This window comes from Camelus bactrianus, chromosome 5 (genome assembly GCF_048773025.1).
Source record: "Camelus bactrianus isolate YW-2024 breed Bactrian camel chromosome 5, ASM4877302v1, whole genome shotgun sequence".
Taxonomy (NCBI): domain Eukaryota; kingdom Metazoa; phylum Chordata; class Mammalia; order Artiodactyla; family Camelidae; genus Camelus; species Camelus bactrianus.
Window position 1 is genome coordinate 63,924,872 of NC_133543.1, and position 22,194 is coordinate 63,947,065.

General features: G+C 36.4%; 1 protein-coding gene across 1 annotated transcript in view; it reads left to right on the forward strand.

Annotated features, from left to right (window-relative positions):
• The first annotated feature begins 13,916 nt into the window (after positions 1 to 13,916).
• Positions 13,917 to 22,194, forward strand: part of FSIP2 (fibrous sheath interacting protein 2) — an 87,955-nt gene continuing 79,677 nt past the window's right edge. The window contains exons 1-7 of the mRNA XM_074363208.1: positions 13,917 to 14,015; positions 14,390 to 14,515; positions 17,889 to 18,050; positions 18,714 to 18,803; positions 19,886 to 20,025; positions 21,140 to 21,281; positions 21,780 to 21,890. Of these exons, the coding sequence (XP_074219309.1) occupies positions 13,917 to 14,015; positions 14,390 to 14,515; positions 17,889 to 18,050; positions 18,714 to 18,803; positions 19,886 to 20,025; positions 21,140 to 21,281; positions 21,780 to 21,890 (870 nt within the window). The remainder of the gene's footprint in view (positions 14,016 to 14,389; positions 14,516 to 17,888; positions 18,051 to 18,713; positions 18,804 to 19,885; positions 20,026 to 21,139; positions 21,282 to 21,779; positions 21,891 to 22,194) is intronic.

The window sequence follows — 22,194 nt, forward strand, 5'->3', positions numbered from 1 at the left end:
TCTAAAATATGATACAAATGAACTTATTTATAAAACAGAAAGAGACTCACAGACATAGAAAACAGACAAACTTATGGTTACCAAAGGGGAAAAGGTGGGTAGAGAGACGAAATTAGGAGTCTGGGACCAGCAGATACAAACTACTATATATAAAATAAACAACAAAAGTCATACTGTATAGCACAAGGAGCTAATTTCAATATTTTATAATAAACTATAATGAAAAAGAGTATATACATATACAGATATATATATTTGTATCTGAATCACTTTGTGGTACACCAGAAACTCACACAACATTGTAAATCAACTATACTTCAATTTTAAAAAAATAATAAAAATTTATTCTTTAAAAAAATTAAATGAAATAAATAAAATATATTTTATGAAGCTCAACAGCTATATATATCAAGATTTTACAATGACAGAATGATGCTAATCACCAAAAATAAAAAAAGTGTTCTTATTTAAGATTAGCTGCAAATGAAGTAGGAATTTAAATGTGTTATCTTTACAGCTTTGGACTACCAGATACTCATTGGTAAGTTCCTTCTTTAGTGGTAAAATAGTCTCCAAATAGATGTGATGAAAATACTATCTTTCAAGTAATTTTTGATGAAATCTGATAAAGCACAGAAAACTGCATTATTTGAGTAACAATGAGGAAAGTGAAAGTTGCCCAAAGAAACAGAATATGCATTTAACTCTTAGGATCACAACCAGTGAAAGTTGCCCAAAGAAACAGAATATGCATTTAACTCTTAGTATTCAAGTTCTCATAATAATTTTTGCTTCCCTAGAGGGAAGAGGAAAAAACTAATGTAAAGAGGAAAAGGAGGAAAATAACATTTATTGAGGGCTATCTATAAACCACTGCACAGTTTCTTCACATATGCTATCTCATGTTTTTAATAATGATTATTTAAAATAGATATTGCTATTATCATTGCCATTTTATGAATTAAGGGACTGAGGTTCATATCTCATCAGTTAATAGTTGGTAGAGTAAAGGCAAACTGAGAACCATCTTGTATGAAAGCCTGTTGGGATTTTTTTAAATTAGTTTGACGAAAGTAAATTATTCTTAAGACACACTAATATATAAGAACTCTAGAGTAAGAGAAGAATCACTTTCTAATTCTGTAAACTTGAACAAGTTATTAACCTTGAGATAAAAAAAAAGATTCCATTCTCAAATCAGATTTACATGAATCAAAGACCTTATCCAATATAAAGCTTTCCTAATAATTTCAAAGATACAATCAATTAAGAAGAACACGTAAGGCAGAAAGAGGCCTCAGAGTCTATCTGTATCCACCCTGGTCCCTTCTGTTAAAATGACTTTGAAAAGAAAGGACCAGGGTGGATTGGATGTATCATGTATATTATACATATATTAACTTTAATTATTATATATGTATATAACATATACTTCACATAGTATATGTTATATACATTATATGATTATATCATTTATCAGTATAACATATTAAAATATGATACATATATCATATGAGATATATATATATATAGATATATATCTCTATCTCAGAGTAATTAATGGATAAAATAATTGAGTAAAATGTGCAGGTCGCCACATAGATCAGTTAGCATTTAGGGTATGGAAATCTCCATTTTATATTCAAAAAGTTACATGCCTTATGTGACATGTTCCAAGGAGCCATGACACATAAATCGATAGATACTGGGTTTGTATACCATAAGCAATTTTAAACCAGAGACCTCCTATTCAGAGCATCCCATATATAAGAACTCTTTCTCCAAGAAAATATCATCAATTTATTCTTTAGGATGGTAATTTTTAGTGTTTCCTGTAAGATTTTATGAATCACTGGTCCTATTCTCTCCTGGGAGCACCCTCCACCTCTACCTAGGTATGGAAGAGAAAAGGATTGCAAGTTATCTGCTTTTATAAAGGTCCAAAGAGCTAATCCATGTAAAGCACTTAGTACAATGCTGTTAAAACATTAATAATGCCAATAGAAATTATTATTATCATTATTGGCTATACTCTCTACATTGGGAGTTTATAAATCATTGACAATAATGTAACAAGAACAAAGATGTACTTAGTTTTGCAAAATGCAAAACTGTTGGTACCCTCTTGCATTCATTTTTGGTCTAATCACATAGTGGAAAATATCTTCGTGAAAGCATATTTTAACAAAAAAGTTACAAGTCATAAATTACTATCCAGGTATTCAACAAAAGAAATAAGGAATGAGAGTAAGTGGGAGAGGTAGGAGAGAGGAAAGGAGAAAGAGTAAAAGAATGAAAAAAAAATCAATAAAGGAAAAGATTAAGATAATTTAATCTATGGTAACATTGTTATGCTAGAGTAATACACAGACTTTTGCTAGTGATTTGACACTAACTTTCTTCTAAATATTTAATTCAAAAGTACATAATAGCTCACTTTTATTTAACAAAATAAATGATAAACATTACTTCTTCACCTTTCAATTGCATTATTTAGTATTACCAACTAAGAGAAATTATAAAAACAATTATTACTACTTTTTGTAATACCAGTAATCATCATGCAAAGATGTATTTACAAGTCTATATTTTTGTAGCAAAGCAAATACATTTTATTACAAAACTAAACTGTGAAATGGATTACATTTAAAGAAAATTTTTACATTGCATGCTTTTGATAAAACATAGTGCAAGCATCTGAACATTAAAAGCTAATTTAGGCAAATCAATTGCTTTATTCTTTCTAATACTAAACAAGAAAAGAAAGAGACCTGGAAAAAGAAGCTTAATAAGCTATTATCCAACACCCTAAAGTCCTCCATTGTAGGGATTGCTTTTCATGACAATTGTTTTTACATAATTATCTACAAAAATAAGTTTCAATGATTACCAGGGTTACCAAAGGAAAATACAATAAATTTAAAATAAGAACAAATCTAATGTATTTCCAATATTCGGACACATCAGAGACTAATAAGATCATGTTTGAAATGAAGCACCCATATAAATGAGAGCACGTGAAAAACTCAATCCTTAAATGACAAACTTTTTCTGAAATGTCTTCCCCTTTTCACTTGAAGAAAATATTTTAGTTTTTGTTTCTTCAAGATTTCAGCAAGAAACAATGGCTCTGATGGTGTCTTAATGTTGGCCAGAATTTTTAAGAGAGATTACTCCCTCTTCCATATGCACTCCCTGGGCCAGAATAAAAATATTACAAGCACATCCTTATGAGTTCATAATGGAAAATAATTTATTAGTACTTTCTGTGTAAAGATATCAAAGAAATCTAGAAGCATTTATAAGGCAATTAAGACCTTTAATAAAGTTAAACAAGAAAGGGAATGAGAAAGAATCTTAGTAAACAGCATAAAATAATTTGACTGAGTAGAATATACATATTATTTGTGGTAATAAGTAAAATAGGTTAATCTATTAAATTTTTAAAAAGAAAATTTCAATTGTCCCACAAAACAAAGCCCAACTACCTTCTGTATTTTGGAGTTATATCTAAAATTGGTTCAGAAGGATTTACAATAAAGTGGTAGGCAATGTCACGCCAAACGTATGCAAACACTAACACAACAGAAATGTGCTCCTAGTATCAGACAGGTAGAACTGGAAAGTCTCAAAAGAAAAAGCAAAGAATTGAGAGGTTTTTTTTCCTACAGAATGTCCTCTAAGGTCTTTTTTATTCCCACCTTCATTACTTTTGAAACCATACTAAAGATAAAAATTTTCTTCAGACTGTTCACTATTTAGGTGAAAAATTAACCGACCAACCAAACAAAAGCCCCACAACTGATAAGGTGTTTCCTGAAATAATCTTGTGATCCCCTTCAACATCAATATAAATGACCAGCCAGCAGAAGACGATAAGGATGTAGTAATGTTTTTAATTGGTACTTATTCTGAACACTTATATTAGAATAGTTTTAATATCAACTACATGAAATCATTATTTAATATCAACTACATGACAATTATTCTATGTTAATAAAAAAATTCTCTTAATTCACTATTATAAGGATAAAAAGTAAAAAAAAAAATAACCACAAATAGAAGCAATTATTATTTAAATGAATATTTATTCTTTAACAAAAATTGAAAAGAACCACCACATTTCTATGGTGATTGCACTTAACTGTAATAAGTGTGCTTACTGATAAAAATTAATCTTTATTCTAGTTTGTCTGAGTAGAATGGATCCAAAGTAACATGCTTGGACAGCATAAAGCATTATGTTCTCTTAAGCTCCATGATTTAATGGAAAATTGATAGAAGAGTTGAATTACAACCTTAAATTTTCCATTAATCTACTAGCAATTTCGGAAGACTTCATTTTACTAATTCCCTGTATCCTTATTTGTAAAATAAAAGTGTTAGTTTAAATGTCTAATACCATTTTCTGTTCTAATTTTCTGAAGGGTTTTCACATTTTAGCATCTTTTACTGAAATATAAATGTTTATAATCCATTATCTTGTGTCACTTTCAGAATTTCCTTCCTTAAAGTCATAATATATACATTATATATCATATATTTACAAAGCCAAAATATGTCAATTATATATCTATAATTAAAACAAGTTTACATAAAGTAATACTCTTGCTAAATCTGAAACACACTAATTTCTATTCTTCTCTCCTTTATCTTTAAAAATATTTCCTTGATCCACCGAGTTAATTTCACAAGTAACTACCAGTTTCTGATCCTCCATTTAACAAACTAACTACATCTTTATGCATACTAGCAAGCCCTGAACTTTGTATAATCCTCAGATACTGATAGGTTTTATTAGTATCACTGTATGAAAGTGGAACAATAATTAAAATATTCTGACATAATCAAAGAAAATATGCAACAGCTATTACTACCAATTTAATTATGCACTTATAACTTAAATAAACAAATCAATGAGAGCAAAAGAGAAATGACAGGCTATAACACAGTTTTTTGTTTGTTTTTTTTTTAGACTACTCTATAGCTCACATTTTTAATGTGGTGTAGGGAAACAATAATTTAGGGATTTAAAATGTGCGATGCTATCCGAAAGAAGATAGTGTCAATTAGAAGGATTACTGCTCACAGATGGATGCAAAAATAAAAATAAAAATTAGAGATATCCGGAAGCAAACATTGGCAATGTCGGTTTAAGGAGTGACTGGGGGAAAGATAACTGATTTACTCATTTACCAAAGGGGTATTCATTGAGTCTTTTCTATTCAACAATAATTACCGAGCACTGATCTAATTACTGAAGAGTACATTGAGCAATATAGAAAAAAATCTTCCCTAAAGAATTTTCATTTCACTGTGATGAGAGAGACCCATGTCTTCACATGGTCTTTCCTCTGTGCCTGTATCCTAACCTCCTCTTCGCATAAGGCTACCAATCATATTAGATTAAGGCCTATTCTAATGACCTCATTTTAACTTAATTACCTCTGAAGGCCCTCCCTCCAAATATGATCACATTCTGAGATACCGGGGGTTAGAATTCCAGCATAGTAATTTTAGGAGGACACAATTTAGTCCATAACAAAGTCCAAAGTTTTCAAGGTGGCTGATTACATAAGCACCTGCTCTCCAACACAAATCAAAATCCCAGTGCCCAGGTAGAAAGCATGTGCCCAGCATAATCTACACTCTTCCCAGGCCGTCTAGGTACAGTGAACCCATGAAATCAGTTAGGGAATGGCTCAACTGCCAAGTTCCCAGATGCCAGTCTTGAAAGAACCTTGTAAGCAAGATTCACCAAAAAGACAGCAGGCCCAGGCCCACTGTATTAACCCTTGTGTACACAGTCAGGCTGACAAGTTCAAGGTTATTTTTAATTTGTAATACATTTTAGACTGTATATACACATATATTTATTATGATTACTAAATATTGCTTTGATTTTTAAAGGAGCAAAAATTACAGTATTTTGCAGGTTAGTTTATAATAAGCAATTTGGCCGCAACTTTCCTTTTACTCATCCCCTAAGCTTATATAACTTTAAATGCATGTAACAGAAAAGTATCCAGTGTTTTGCTTAAAGTTAGCATAGTAAATATTTCAAAATTCAAAAACACAGCGTGAAAATTGAGAGAAAAGAATCTCTACTGTCTCTGAAACAAACAAACAAATTAGAAAAACTAGTTTTAAGCCATTACTTGAAAACACAACCTCTGAGAAACATCCATCCAGGATAGAAAGTAGATGATAATAACAGGCACGTACCTTATCAGATCTCTGTCTGTCGGAGGATAAACTAGTGTAACTGCTTTGAGGAAAACACAGCAATATCTACAAGAAAAAATAAATAAAATCAATACACCCTTTAATCTAGGAATCTATATAAAAGGATGCTTAATATAATTTTTGTAACAGAAAAAAATCTAAAAATTCATAAATACAAGACTAGTTGAATAAATTATGGTAATTACAGCATTACATACTATGTGTAGTTTAAAACTAAATTAAATCACACTGTGCTCCTATGGAATGATCTTCAAAATACATTGCTCACTGAAAATTGAAAACTAAATGCTTCATAGAATATGTTTGCATGTGTATAATGAAACACAGAGTACTGTTGTTTGCCTCTGGGTTGAGAGTCCAAGGATCTGAGAATAAGGGTGAATTATTTAACTTTTTATTGTTTAGATTTTTCCCCACATATGTTATTATTTACCCATATAAAATTTTGCCTTTTATGCCTCTGAGGGACACCAAAATGATTAAATCAATTAATAGGATGAAATCTGAGAAGGGTTATCATAGAAATCAATACATCTTGGAATTCAAGATAACATAAAGGGTTAGTTTGATAATTCAGAATCACAGGACTCAGAAACCTTATCCAGTATCAAATGTTACTAATGATTTCAAGGATACATGTAATTAGAAGGCACAGGTAAAACAAAGAAAGGTCCAAGACCTCAAGCACAGTTCCCCAAGTACTACCATTCCATGTCAGATGAACTCTGACCCAAGTTAACAGATGAGGTTTCTGTGAGGAATGCGGGTTACCTCACTTTCATAGAAGGAGCCAGTTAGATTATGAGACATGTATATTTTATATTGAGAGGGTACATGGATTGTGTAACATTTTCCAACCAGTCATTGTCCATAAATCCTTATATTCCAGTCTGTTTACCATAAACAACTACAGACAATTAGGCACATCCTGTGAAAAGCATTCCATAGAAAAAGGCCCTTTTGCTGGCAAAAGCCTTTGTTGTTACTGTTGTTGTCGCTGTGCCAGCTGGGCCATCATTAGAATGTTTATAAGGGGACTGGTGCAGGTCACTTGCTTTCCTTCTTGCCCTGGAACAGCTCCAGTGAAGGGAAATACTGCAGATCTGCAACTTAACTTTTTCCATCCAGAAAACAAGGGAAAGCTACCAAGGACTGGTTGATCAACCATATTTACATTAGAATGAGAGAAGTAGTTAATTCTTAAGGTCCAAGAAAGAAATTAGTATTTAATTCACAATATGGTGAATTTACATTCTTCTGTATTAAGCACAGAGATTTGTTAAAATGAATAAAAATAAAAATAGACATTAATAAACAAATGAATGGGATCTGGGTGAATTACTGAAATACGTAAAATAGTTTAGAGATTGTATCTTCAATACCTGAGATAAAATCAAGGAGAGAAATTAGTATATCCATCCTTTTATAACCTGTTCCTCATGTCTCCTTCAGTTTCTGCCAGGGTCATAACGGTGCACAGTATAAATGGTGAAGCTACACCCACGTAGTTTTCTACTCTTCTCCCTAATTTTATACTAGCGAAGTCCAACATGAGAAGCATAGAAAACTATGTACACAGTTTTTCATGATTTAAGGGGAGAGGAAATTGGTGGAAGTTGGTCAAAGGGTTCAAACTTGCAGGTATAAGGTAAATAAGTACTGGGGATGTAGTATGCAGCGTGATGAATATAGTTAACACCACTGTATGGTGTACAGGAAAGTTGTCAAGAGAGTAAATCCTAATAATTCTCATCATAATGTGGCCTGAGAATAGGTTGGAACCTATTCTCACACAGGGAAGAATTCAAGAGTGAGGCATAGTAAAGTGAAAGCAAGTTTATTTAGAAAGATGACACCCCATAGGGAGAATGTAGACCATCTCAAAAGGCAAGAGGGAGAGAGAGGTTGAGAGGTGTGGGGTTTTCAGTTTAAAGTAAAAGTAGATACACACTCCATAGACAGAGTGTTGGCAGACTCATAAGCCAGAGGGACCATGAGGTGCAGGGTTGTTAGTTTTTTATAATCTCGGTAATTTCACATGCTAACAAGCCGGAGGATTATTCGAACTATGTTGGGGATGGGACGGAGAGTTCCAGGAGCTGGGCTCCCACCCACTTTTTGACATTTTATGGTCAGCCTGGGAACCACCATGGTGCCTGTGGGTGCACCACAAAGCCCAAGGTCTGCTGGAAGTCGAAACTTCAGCCATCTTGGTTCTAACCAGTTTGTCCTGTCCTCAGTTGCTGTCATTACTTCAGTGGCTGTGCCCTGCCCCTTTTCCTCCTGTCTCAATAAGGACCTTTTTTTCCTTTTTCTTTCTATTGTAGCTATATAAGATGATGGATGCTAATTAAACATATTGTAGTAATTATTTCACAATACATGTTGTACATATTAAATTTATACTGTGATGTGTGTCAATTATAGCTCAATAAATTGAAAAAAGTTAAGATGTAAGCAATTATTTTATTTTAAAAATGATGAGGAGAAAGAATAACATTCTGCTGGCTAAGAACTCCTTAGAACTTACAGCCAACTGCAAAGCTTTATGATAACAGGCAAATAATTTCTCCAAGCCCAATCTCCCATTTGTAAAATGGAGATTGCAATAATGGTCTCACAATGTCAATAAAAGGATTTAATGATACACACCTTGCTAGCTGCCTACCACAATGAATGGTACATACTAAGCATTAGTTATTTATTGCTATGTGACAAATTGTCCCCAAATTTAAGAGCTTAAAACAACAAACATTTAGTATCTCACAGTTCCTGTGCCTCAGCAGTGTGGGCACAGCTTGGCTGTGTACTTTTGGCTCAAGGTCTCTCACAAGGCTGCAATCAAGCTGTTGGCCAGGGCTGGTATTTTAAAAACAAACCACAGCTACCTGATTAATAAACAAAAATACTCATTTTTTCTGGATGATATTTTCCAAACTTCTTCCCCCAAATATACCAAATGTATATATTTCTGTGAATAACAGTGATTGGGATTGTGGGGGTAACATATTTCAACAATTAAAATGAAAAGAAATACATCTATAATAACCAGAAAGTCTAGTCCCTCAATGTCTCTATGATTTTACCTAGAAGATGTGGTACAGTGGTCAGTACTACACTAACTGGGGCAGGCTGCCCATTACTTAAATTAATCACGTCCCTATTTTGGGGGAGAGGGGAGGTAATTAGGTAGGTAGGTAGGTAGGTAGGTATGTATGTATTTGAATGGAGGTACTAGGGATTGAACTCAGGACCTTATGCATGTTAGGCAGCTGTTCTACTACTGAGCTATATGCTATCTCAATCATGTCCCTATTAAAGTCACTCAATCAAAGTAATGCTAATAATAAAGCTATCATTGATTAAGCATCTCTATGGGCCCATGCATTTTGTTAGTGTTTTTATCAATTTAACCTATTTAATAACGCTATGAGATAGGGGTTATCATTATGCTAGTTTTAGAGATGAGGAAACTGAAACCAAGAGTTGAAATATATCGGATTTAAACCCTAAGTCTGCACTATTAATACTGCACCCCTAGTGCTTCCTACTACCAAGGAATTTCCTCGCCTGTGATGTCTTGTATGACTGGCTACCTTAAGTTTTATGCTGTCCTCCTCTGAATGCTTATATTGGAAATATGTTTGAATATTACTTTTTAATATTTCACTGTGATGTGCTTGTGCTGTCACTTAAATATATATATATACATATACATTGAGAATATATGAATAAAGATCCCAACAAATATTTAATTTGGTTCCCTTCTTTCTGCATGGTCTGAACCACTTGATAAATCAGGAATCTCTTCCGAATCAGCTTTTCATCATCATTAAATATTATATCATCATAATACTAGCTGTAGTATTTTAAAAATAATTAAAGTATAATACAAAGTGTTTAAATGGGGAGGATACTGGATATTGGAAAAGAAAGACATTTCGTATTATGAAAGGATACTGTGTGGTCCTTACCATATCCTGTGTGTGTGAGTGTGTGTGTGTGTGTGTGTGTGTGTACACACATGTGCATGCACAAACTTTATTTAGCAGTGACTAAAGGAAGGGTAGTCAAGAAATACTGAGCAGCCCTGGACACCACTGACCCACGGGATCCAAGCAATATAACTCTGTAACTCTCATCAGAAGCACCTAGAATCTTACTGAGGATGTAAGACCCACAGGAGGAGCTCTAAGACATCCATGTAAAAAAAAAAAAAAAAAAAGCATGGTCTAACCATCTGGAGGATGAAAACAACATTTGTAGAGAGTGGTCCAGCAATCCCAACCATTCCAGCCATCCCAGCTGAAGTCCTGGACATGAGAGTGAGGTCATCTGAGATAATCTGGCCCAGACAAACAGAAATGCCAGCCAACCCGAGAGTTGTGAGGAATAATAAATCAATGTTTAAAGCCATTAAGTTTTGTGAACAGTTGTTATGAAGCAAAGACCAGTAAATACTGTCTCTGAAAAGACCCCAAAGTTCATAAAAGTTCAGACACATACTCCTCTAACATTTCCAAGAAAGCACCAAATCCTTCTCAACACAAAAACATCATGCTTTTCCTGCCTCTCTATTCTTGCTTTCCAAGTGCTTTCCTTATGAAAAGATGTGGGTTTTTTTTCAGGGAATTCACTTACTTTTCCGGCTAACTATTCCCTCCAAATCCAAGCTTATCATCTACCCTTGTTAGCTTCAAAACAGTGATTGTTCCCTTTAACTCCATTGTTTAAAAAGTGGGTGAGATAAGGAGAATCCAAAGTTATGACAGTGTTGACTCAAATATCTCTTTAACCCATTCTCTCTTCTTCATTCCTATCGTTTTTGACTCATTATTGCAGGACCTGATTGTTTATGTGATTATGTATCATTAGGTCTCCACGGCCTTCAGTCACACTCCTGAATCCACCCCCTATACTGTTGCCAGACTTACCTTCTAAAATGAGAATTTGCTTAAAACCCTTCAGTGGGTTCTCATTTAGGTCTGCTTTGGTCAGGACAACAAAAATACACTCAGGACTCACTAAATTCTTGCTAAGCACTATGCTAAGTGCTATCTTTCCATGTTTCATGTCAATGGCAATTAAGACTGATGATGGAATTACGTTTGCTCATCAGCTGACCTTAAAGAAATTATCCTGGGTCATCTAGATGGGGCCAATGTTTAAAGTATAGAAGATGGAGGCAGAGGTCAGAGTCAGAGAGAGACCTGAAGATGCTACACACTGGATTTGAAGTGGAAGGAAAGGAGGCTTCTAGACCAGACAGAGAGATTGTGCCCTACAGCCTCCGGAAGAATGCAGCCTTGCCAATACCTTGATTTTAGCATAATGAGATTCATTTCAGACTGCCGACCTCAATTATTGTAAGATAATACCGTTGTGTTGTTTCAAGCCACTGAGATTGTGGTAATTTCTTATAGAAGTAACAGGAAACTAATATAGGGACCAAGTCATAGAGGCTGTTACATGCTTTAAGTCTTCCTGAGGGCAACTAAGGATTTAATGCAGGGGAGAGAAATGGCATCAAAGATCAATTCAATAAAAGTTGGACTGCTGGGATGAATGGTAGCAGGGAGATTTTATAAGGCTGTGGTGCTCATACAGACTGAAAAAAAAAAAAATGACTGGTTTAGTTGGCGGAGTACTATAGAGACAGACAGGAGATGCCCAATTAATTTCATGACAAATTTAGAAGGACTAAGAGGTCAACTGAATGTGAGAATTAGAAAAAGGAGAAGTATCTAGAAGGATTTCTCAGTTTCTGGCTTGGGTAGATACTGATATTGTCACTGAGATGGGAAATTTAGGAAGAATAACACCTTTGTTTTGTCCTATTTGCATGAAAGGAGTGGGTTGAGATTACAATACATTGAATTTGAGATAACTGTGAGACATCCGTGTGGCAGTGGATTATAACCCAAGATTAGATTTCAAATTTAGGCGTCTTATGCATATGCATGGTATTAAAACAAATATAGCAGATGTAAAAGTAGAGTGTATTGATTAAGAAAATACCTCTGGGGCCACTATTTAATAGGGATTGTCATTCTTTAATCTTTGGAAAAATGGGGTAATTTTTGACAAGGCTGTTACAAAGATTAAATTAGTGAGTAGCATAATGTCTGGAGTTAGCAAATTTTCAATAAATGAAATGCCCCAGAAATAACAGAGGACAACAGTAGGCAAAGGAATCTAAGGGCTAAGTCCACATTCCTGACAGTCTCTGCCCTCAAAACCCTCAGAGTCTAGTTAGCTCCTTGAAGGACCGGGGCCATATTGTTCTCATCACTGTAATCCTAGTGCCCAGCTCAATGACTGGCCCAAAGGAGTCAAGCACTTTATGAATTTTGCCTGGATGTGTTAGGCAGTTAGATAGAAATGAGCACTGGGCAAGGGGAGAGGTAGGAGTGGGGAGCAACCCAGAAAAGAACAGTACACTTGTACTCAGGATAAGGGGCTTCAAAAACTTTTTACTTTCTCTAAATGAAGACCAGCGAAGAAGCCTGCTAGGATCAAACGCTGCATAGTAGAGAGAAGGGCCCGGCTTAACTTGACTCAATGCTCACTATAATGTAATTAATATCCCAGTTGGAGCCCCCTCCGGAAGGTTTCTCTGTGTGCATCATGGGTAAGAACATGCACAAAAGAGATGGGAGTACCTGAGAAGAAGGACCAGGAGCCTTCAATCAGCCTGAGCACAAGGAATGTGAGCCCTCAATCAGCCTGAGCTGGAGGAACATGAGCCAGTTAATCAGCCTGATCACTCAAAGAACCTGAGCCGTGAATCAACCAATTATAAAAACGCCCCTAAGCCAGACTGTAAGAACAGGAAAAACAAAGGCCAGCGCCATTTTCCCTCTCTTGGTCTGGCCCACCCCTAATGCTCGGGGGTGTACTATATTTTACTACCTTTTTACTTCACTAATAAAATTGTTTATATCACACTCTTTGTCTCCCATTAAAAATTCACTAAGGACTGAGGTAACTTGTATTCCCCTCCTCCCGGTAACAGATGTTTGTGAGGAGAAAGAAGGATAAATGGGAAAGCAAGGGAGGCAGAGAGGAGGGAGTGGGAGAGAGCAGAGCTAGAAATGGAGGAGGACGCCTAGAGGAGGGAGGAGGACAGTATGCCACCTGGACCTGGAGTGGGAAGAGGTTATGGGACCTGGGGATGGGCTACGGGCACCCTGGCTCCAAGGGAGCACATGTAGAAAGCCAGAGCCTCTGGCCCTAGAAAGCGCTGTACCATCAGGCCTGTTTTGTTTGTTTTCCGCAGGAAACCAAACCTTCCTGGAGGTTACGAGAAATCAGCCAGCTAACCTGCCAGCAAAGCTTTGTACGTTTGATTGGGGTTCGGTTTGACTGAGTGCTGTGGGTATCAGAGAGCAACAATACTTCGCCCTTGGTGCTCAGGCGCCAGGCCCCAGTCCGGATTTCCGCAGCTCCGCGGCGCTCCGGCCTCAGGCGCGAGGGGCCGGCCCTGGGGGGCGCGCTGCGCGTCCGGCGCCCGCACGTTCGGAGCCTGGAACGCCGCGAGGGCGGGCCTCGGGGACGCGAGGTACCGGCCACTCCGGGTCCGGTCGGGACGGAGGGACGACGACAGGGAAAGGGTGCGAGGGGAGGCGGGAGGGAAGGGCGGCGGGGACGCGGAGGGGCCCAGGCCGGCTATGGAGCTGTACCTCAGCGCCTGCTCCAAGGCTGCCAACGTCGCCGCCAGCAAGACGGCCTCCAGCGGCCTTGCCGAGGACAGCCAGCAGTGCGGAGACGTGAGTGGCAGCCAGCCTGGAGTCGTTGTCCTCCTCCGGGCCCCTGGCCTGGGGGCGGGGCGGGGCTGGCCCCGGACGAGTCACGTGCTGTCCGTCAGGCCTGTAACGCCCGCTCCTGGCGTCCTCGTGCGGCGCGGCCGGCGGCGGCGGCGGCGGCGGCGGGGCCAGGGCCAGGGCCAGGGCCAGCGCGGCTGGGCAGGCACTGGCCGCGACTGGCTGGTAACTCGGGAGGCGGGAGGCCTTCGGGGCTGCCTGGCAGGGCGGGCCCCTCGGACCCTGACTGTGTGACTCTTCGGTTCCTTTGGTTGGAGTAGCAGAGATTGCTTTAAACTAAATGAGTAAAGGAAAGACCAAACTCCCAATATATCTGACAGGGCGTGCAAAAAACCCACCTTCCGGGGGTCGGAGCGGCTCAACTACTGGATCTGCCTCTTGGGGTCAAGCTGCCTCTGATCCCAGGAAGCAATACTTTATTCTATACTACGAAATTAAGTGAAAAGGTAAAGTAATTTTTAATTGTCTACTTTGGTTTTTGTCCTTTTCTACTTGCTGTTGAATTCAGGCGCTAGCTACATCACACAGAGTTCTTAATTAAGGGAATTTGCACTGATATTTGGGGGGTCGGGGGAGGAACATAATCAAACCCATGTCTAAAGGTATTGTTTGCGATGCATGCCAAGTAACTTCATCTAGTATGGTTCGGACAAAATTATGGGCTAGAAAGTTTAGATACTCAGTTCTGTCTTAATTTATAATTAATGGAAGCACGCTAACGTTATAACACGTCACATGTACCTAATCAGTGAGATTTAATTTACTTAGAAGCGTGTTTAGTTGAAAGGTGGAAGGTTATCTGTACTGGCTGGCATTTAATTTTATGTTGTGATTTTAACCAGTAATAACTTGGACAGAACTCTCATTACTGAACAATTTTCTTTGTTTTATTTTGAGCTGAATTCTGTTTCACACACGAAGTGAGGAGAAAAGAGTTGAAATGACTTACCGGGTTTAGTATTTTAACCTCATTTTAATATAAGAAGGCTCTGTCTCCCTGAGGAGGCTCCATGATTTGCTCCAGCTGCCCGTCCAGTCTTTTCTCCAGTGCAGAGCCTCAGCTTTTTCCAGTTAGGGTCTTGTACACCTACTCACATAAACCATGTTAATGTTTCTATGCTTCCCAAACCTGGCATATCTTCTGCTCTTCTCCCCAGCTGTGAATTTGGGCCATCTTTCAAGATTCCTTCTCAACTATCACAGTCCCCAGTTAGCTTATATTTCCTTAGAATTCGCATTGCCATTGAGTATAATTTTACTCAACACTAATTTTATAATATCATCATACTGGGTTACAGTGTATACTGCCCTCATACCCTTTTATGTTTTTAAGTCCTCAAGGCTACCCCGACCTTCAAACCTCCCCATTCCTTGACTCAGTAACTCATGCTGAAGGAGTTTCCATGCATTTTTTCTAAGTGGTTGCTTTGATCAATATTGCAAAAATTCTACAAGGAAGAATTCCGAGTGACTGCTCCTTACCCATCTACTCTCTATGATGTCATCGGAAATGAGTAGGGGCCCTCTATATTTGATGCTTGCCAAATAAACATGATTTCTTAAAGTAAATTTTGTTTGGGGGGACATACATAATTTCCCATTTTAAAACCAAATCTATACTAGAATAGAGCAAGTAGACTTCAAGTATACCCACCTCATACAGTTTGATGGAGTCACATCTGTACAAGTCATCTGTCTTTAGGCATGCTTGAAACTTGTATCACTTCTCTTTAATATGTAAAATTAACTGTCTTTTGTCTGCTTCCTCAAATATATTGTTTGCTATGTTACATTTTCTCTGTTGAATATTAGATGTCGAATACTAGTTTGTCAACTAGTATTCGACAATTCTTTATGACATTCTTTATGACATTAATTTTCCACTAAACTCTTTATTTAATCATAGGCATGATTTCCCTGAAGACTGGATTTGTGCTATCTTTCTTTTTCTTTTAGTACAATTTCCTCAATGCAGGCATGCTTAATATTCAAACTTGTAGTTTCTTTCTTTTTCTTTCCAAAGGGAAACCAATTATTTTAATTGACAACAGAAGGGTTACCCTGACACTAATTAATGGATTTGTATAAAAGGTGTTGTTTACAGGTCAGTAGCCCAGGCTTGCTCTTGAGAAACATATGTCATCAAAGCGAAAATTCGGCATCTAAAAGAAGTTGAACAGCTAAATGTCAAATCTAAAAGAAACAATCTACTCCTTGACTCATGATTGTTGATTGTTTCCCTTACAGGAAAGAATCGGGCTTTATGCCTGGTCCCACTGAATTCAAGACATTGCTCTATAGAGTCCCCCCACCCCTTGCTAACCTGCCTTTTTTTTTTTTTTTTTTTAAATTTGCCTTATCAAGGAGACACTGGTAATTAGGCATTCCACTTTATGACTTAGGCCCCTTGGAAGAGATTACAGTCTGGTATTAAGCAAGAGGCCAGAAACTTACCAAGAAAGCTTTTAAATGGATAAGGAACACTAGCATCCTGTCAGGTTCCTCTAGGTTGCCCCTTTACCGACAATACACAGCATCCTCACATTTACCTTGAGGGAGTTCATTTTAGGGTCCCACCCAGCCAGGCTCCTGAGTGGTCAGAATCTGACTGAAGTGGCTACTGCCAGACTGAACACAGAGGTCACAAATTGGTACCCGCAGACAGGTCTGGATTGGTGAACAATGTGTGGGGTCATAGAAATTGAATTGGATGCCTGCAAACAGGGCAGGTACTCTCAGGATTGTCACATCTCCCACACATTCCAGTTGCCTTTCCCTTGAGCCAGTTCCTGCTCTGACATTACTTTAGACTGAATTTCTGTTGTTCTGGCCAAGAAAACCTAAAGAAAAACAGAGATAGGATGCAAACACAACATTTGGACAACTTCCACACATACTTCCATCCTCCCTTTTCCCTATTAGGGGTTCCCCATTACTCATTATCACCATCCTGTTATTGAAAAATGGACTAAGTACTCATACCAAAAAAAATTAAACACTCTCTCTTTGGTAATGTTTTAATTTACAAATGAGATTAAATAACTCATCTGGTAATGGATATAGAAACTATTACTTGATATTTTCCTTTTTTATGTGTTAATGGCTATTGCATAGGACCTTATTATGTAAGGTCTTTACACATATGGAGAAACCTCAGTCCCTATTAGTATCCTTTCTAACTGGTTCTTCAGTATGTTGAACTTTATAGTATAGACTTTAAAGTTTTCCTGACTGTAGCACTCAGAAATCATTTGGTTTCTTAGATTAGGTAAGACCTGAAAATACAGTAACTCTAATCCATCGTCTTTAACATCTGAGTTTTACTTTTCACTGTTTTTTGTCTAGTTGTTTCCATGAATGTTTATGAAATATTTTAATTTTTCTTCTTTTTCAGATTATTGGGCTATAATAATGATAATTGATATTATCCCTTTATCCTTCAAATGCAGTGCCTTAATCTGGAAGAGGGGGAAGGAAAAGGAAGAATCTTAGTATTAGCTTTATGCATTAAAACAAATTAATCCTATTTCCTTTCTTTTCCTTTTCTCCTATAGCTTTGGGTCAGGGACTGATGGAGATGGGGCAGGAATTAATTGAGTGAGGATGGGTTTTAGAATAATTGAGTTCAGTGAAGAAAAGAGGTAGGGATAAACAATAAATGTTGCCATTCCAAATCTTGCTGTTGCTGGCTTTCCCCACTTCACATTCTTCTTGCATGCTTTATTTTCATGAACAATCTAGTCATTTCAATAGGTTGATATTTTAAAAGTGAAATTCATTAATTGTACATTTGTATTATGCTTGAATCTATGTTTACAGCTTTTTCGACCTTCTTATGGTTTTAACCTGACTGATCCTTATTGTCACCTTTTGGAAAACCAATATAAAAGTCTCCATGATCCACACTTAAGAGCCTACCATAAGCGTAAAGATATCCTGAGGAGATTAAAGAAAGGTGGCTACGTTACCAGCAATAATAAAGTGGGTTGAAAATTACTTCTTTTTGATCATTGAAAACCTCCAAAACCAAATAAGCTTGCTTCTGTTACCTCATCATGCATTAATGGGAAATTCCATAAATTACTCAGTATTTGTGTCAAGGGAAATCAGACAACAGTTGTTTCTAAAAGAAACTACTTCCTTCATGTTTTTTCTTTGTAATGTCAAAATATGATTACCAAGTAATTTGAGGATATAAATATAATTTTCCCAGCTACATCATAGTCTTCTTTCTTTGTCTTTAATGGTACTGTATGCTTGTCAGGGATTATGTCCCATATACTTCCAAAAAACTTAAGACAAATTAAGAACTTAGCAAAATCAGCCTGATAGAGGCTTGATAGACTGTATTCTCATTGGGGTTGAAAATTATTATTGGTATTTTATTTTAATAACTCCAATTGTTTGTGCTCCATCCCTTATCATGGCTGAGTCATATTAATAAAGTAATGTTTTTTGGATAGCAATTTCCTATAGATTAACAATTTCAGAGAGATACTACTTACAAAGTTGTTAGCAATTTATTATTCTACCAAAATGTTTTCAAATGGTATATTATTCGTATTTTTCAACTGGAAAGTGCTATGATTTTAAAGTATTTGTATTTATATATATTTTGTTAAAATTTTGTGTTTTTTTCTTTAGATTGTATGTACCTTGAGGGAATTGAATAAGTACAGGCAGTATCTTACCAGTTTAAAATTAGACTTTGAAAGAAACTATATAAGAGAACAAGTAAGTTAAATACTTAAATTTGGTTTCTTTACATAGGGTTTGGAAGAAAAGTTTGTTTGTATGCAAAGTTTTTGTTTGTTTTACAATATTTTACCTTTAATTTTGACAGACTCAATAATTTTTCCAAGTAAAAATTTAGATCAGGAATAAATAATATTTTGAGGTTGCTGTATTGGGCCAAGGAAGGGAAAAGGACCAGGTCATCTGTTAATATGCTGGTGGTAGCTGACAAAATTTCATAATTAAGTTGCTAGTCAGATGTGTCCCTCCTACCTGAGCTGAAGCCAATAGGAAGTGACTGTTGTGGCAGCAAGATTCTTAAACTGGAAGCCAAAACAGCTTCAGTAACAGGAGAGGAACAGTATGAATAGTTACAACATCCTAGAGATGACTCAAAGAACATGTACAATGTATGTTTGTACCCACACACATGCAGATGTGCTCACTCAGTAAAAATTGTTGTTCTTAAAGGTGAAGTGGAATGATTTGGTATAGAGTGGGTATAGTGACTTCCTTTCAAATTTTGATTCAAAGTCTGTGTTAGAGTGTGTGTACGTGTGTGCCTGAGTGCACAGGTGCGTGAGTGAATTCAAGTTTTAGAGTCAAGAGAGTTGGATAAAACTGAGAAAAGTGTGTATAGGTGTACTTTTACAAATCTATGTTCTAAGGTCAAGAGAATTGTATAAAAATTAGAAAGACTTTACTATACTTTTAAGTATTTTATCTTTTCCCCCGTTCCCTCCTCTGTGCCTAGAGTTTCTCTTCCACTTCCTCGGTATTTTAATTTCTTCACAATGGGTAGAAAAGTAAAATAAAAGTGTTTATCTTTTATTTTCAGAGAGAGAAATCTTTAGTTCAGTTGTCCATGTCTGCAGTGGATTCAAAATAGATTTAAATACAGTTAAACAAATTTAGCTACTTACAGAGTATGGGAATTTTATTAAATACTAAATATGAAAAGGCATATCAAAAGACAATTTTATTTCTGGAAAATGTTAAAATTTTTATATACGTATATACATACATATACATGTCTGTGTATATGTGTGTGTGTGTGTAATACACACTTTTTTTTTTAATAGAAAATGCTTTCAAAACAAGTGAATAAACTGCAGGAAAACAGTCAAATACCTGGACATTCTAATGTTGCACAGTTCCAAAACTGGTTATTGCAAGAAGGCACCCAGTCTGTTAAGGACCAGGAACGATTAATAAGGCAGAGGTAAGACTGAAATTAATGTATATTTTATGTATATATTGTGGACCCAAGTAAGTTGGAAAATACTATAAAGAATTGAAGGAAGGAAATTTTAAAGTACTAGACACTATTTAATTCCACTGTTGCCCTCAGTATGGAGAGGAAGGGAGACCAAGAGGTATAGGAATTGGGAACTTTGGTGCCAAGGATATGAGGAGGAATTTCTACCAGAGAAGGTAGTGTTGCTGGGCATCCAAGAGGTAATCCAATCTAGTGACTGAAGAACAAATGAGATCCAAAATCCTTCCTATAGTAGGAGATGGAGGGAAAGTATCTTTAGCACATGCCTCTAATAGTTTATTTTTAACTGGTTCATCTTTAAGGCTGACAGCATTAAGTTTGAGGGAATTAAGTAAAGTCAGAAAAGGAAGTTTTATATGACTTCATCTAATACTGATATAAATATGCATTATCTCTAAAAGAACTGTAAAAGCTGTTTAGATATTATCTGCTTACATTCATTCAATCATTACCTTTCTGTGGTCAAGACCATTTCTTAGGAGGTGAAGAGATTTTATAGTTCTTGTTCTTCCTTCTCCATTAAGGTTAGGAATTAGGCTGAATTACCAGACTCTTACGTTCCATAGTAGTTCCATAATACATATTGACATACCAGGGACCAAGACTGTAGATGGAAGGTTTGTTCAAGGCCTTATAAATTACAAGGGACTCAGCATACATTTTAGGATATTCAAATCTGATTTTTTTCCGTATTTGAAGTCAGTGTTTCAGTTATTTCAGCCTTCTTTACAAACTTACATTTCTAAGCCTACTGAGTTGTGAATACACACTGTGGAAAATGATTTTTTACCAGTCTGCTCCACATTTCATCATTGTCTTAGCCATAACAGCAGATAATTACCTCATAGGGAGACTTCTATAATGAGTGAAATACAGTGAGTTCATGGGTCAGGCTGGCTTAAAGTCCATAAAAAGAGCTGATAGAAAACCTGTAAAATTCCTGTAGCTCAAGAGATAAAAAGCAAGCAAGGAGGTGGTTTTGGAATATCTAAGCAGATGATGCCATCATAAAGGAAACTCCCAATTCATCTTCAGTTGTATTTGTATCTTTATTTAGATACTTGGATATGGTAAGTAGGGAATTAGAACAACTTGAGCGCACAGCAGAAGAGCAACGTCTACTCCGGTTGGATAGAGAAGAAAGAAGACAGCGGGAATACACAAGAAGAAAACTTAACCTCCGTAGAAAAATTGAAGAGGTGAGAAATAACAAACTTAAAATATTGAGAGAAAAATTGTATATATTGTTTCATTTGTAAATAATTTTAGCTGTCCATCGTACTTCTTGAAGTCATTTCAGAGCTAAATAATTTACCCACATTGATCTTTCTTCACAGCTGTTAACACTCAAGTTGTTACATAAAATAATGAGGCTGACACCACAACTACATATGAGCCAATGTCTGCTTTTAAAGAGATGATGGTAAAAGTGACTAGACACTGTTTAACACTCCTGTAGCCCTCAGTGTGGAAACAAAAACATTTTTAATTTAGCTCTGGTTAAAAATAATCGTCCTTGTATTCCTGATAGAAGTGCAGTAAAGAAAACCCATTTTAAAGCAAATGTGTAACTTTAGTCGTACTTGACCTGATTTCTGTTAGACTCTTGACTTGTTTTAACTTGCTTGTTGGTAGTAGAAAAAATACAGAGGTTTACTGTGAGTAAATACTGAGTACAGTCACATTGTGCTCTCTAGGAATGGAAGACAAAAGAGATGTTACTCCTGATGAGGATCGGAGAAGATGTTAAAAGAGAAGCTAGGATAGAGGAACAGCGGCGTAGAAGCAGAGAAGAGAGTGACAGAAAGGTTGGCTGAGCTTTAATCTCTCATTGAGACTATTTGAGGACAAGCTTTTGCTAGTTTTGATTTTTGAAAGTTCACTTTGTGAGATGATGATGAAACAGTTACCCCAACTGACGTGTATTATACAAAACTGAAAGTTCTAAAAATGTTTACTCTATTTTAGTCATATTATATTGTGACTATACTATAAAAAATACTTCCCTATTTATTATTTAAGTACTTTTTTTGATATAACTACTTTTGATTTTATCTCTCATATCATAAACTACACTTGTGATTCCTATAGAAAAAAATGACATAGTTGATT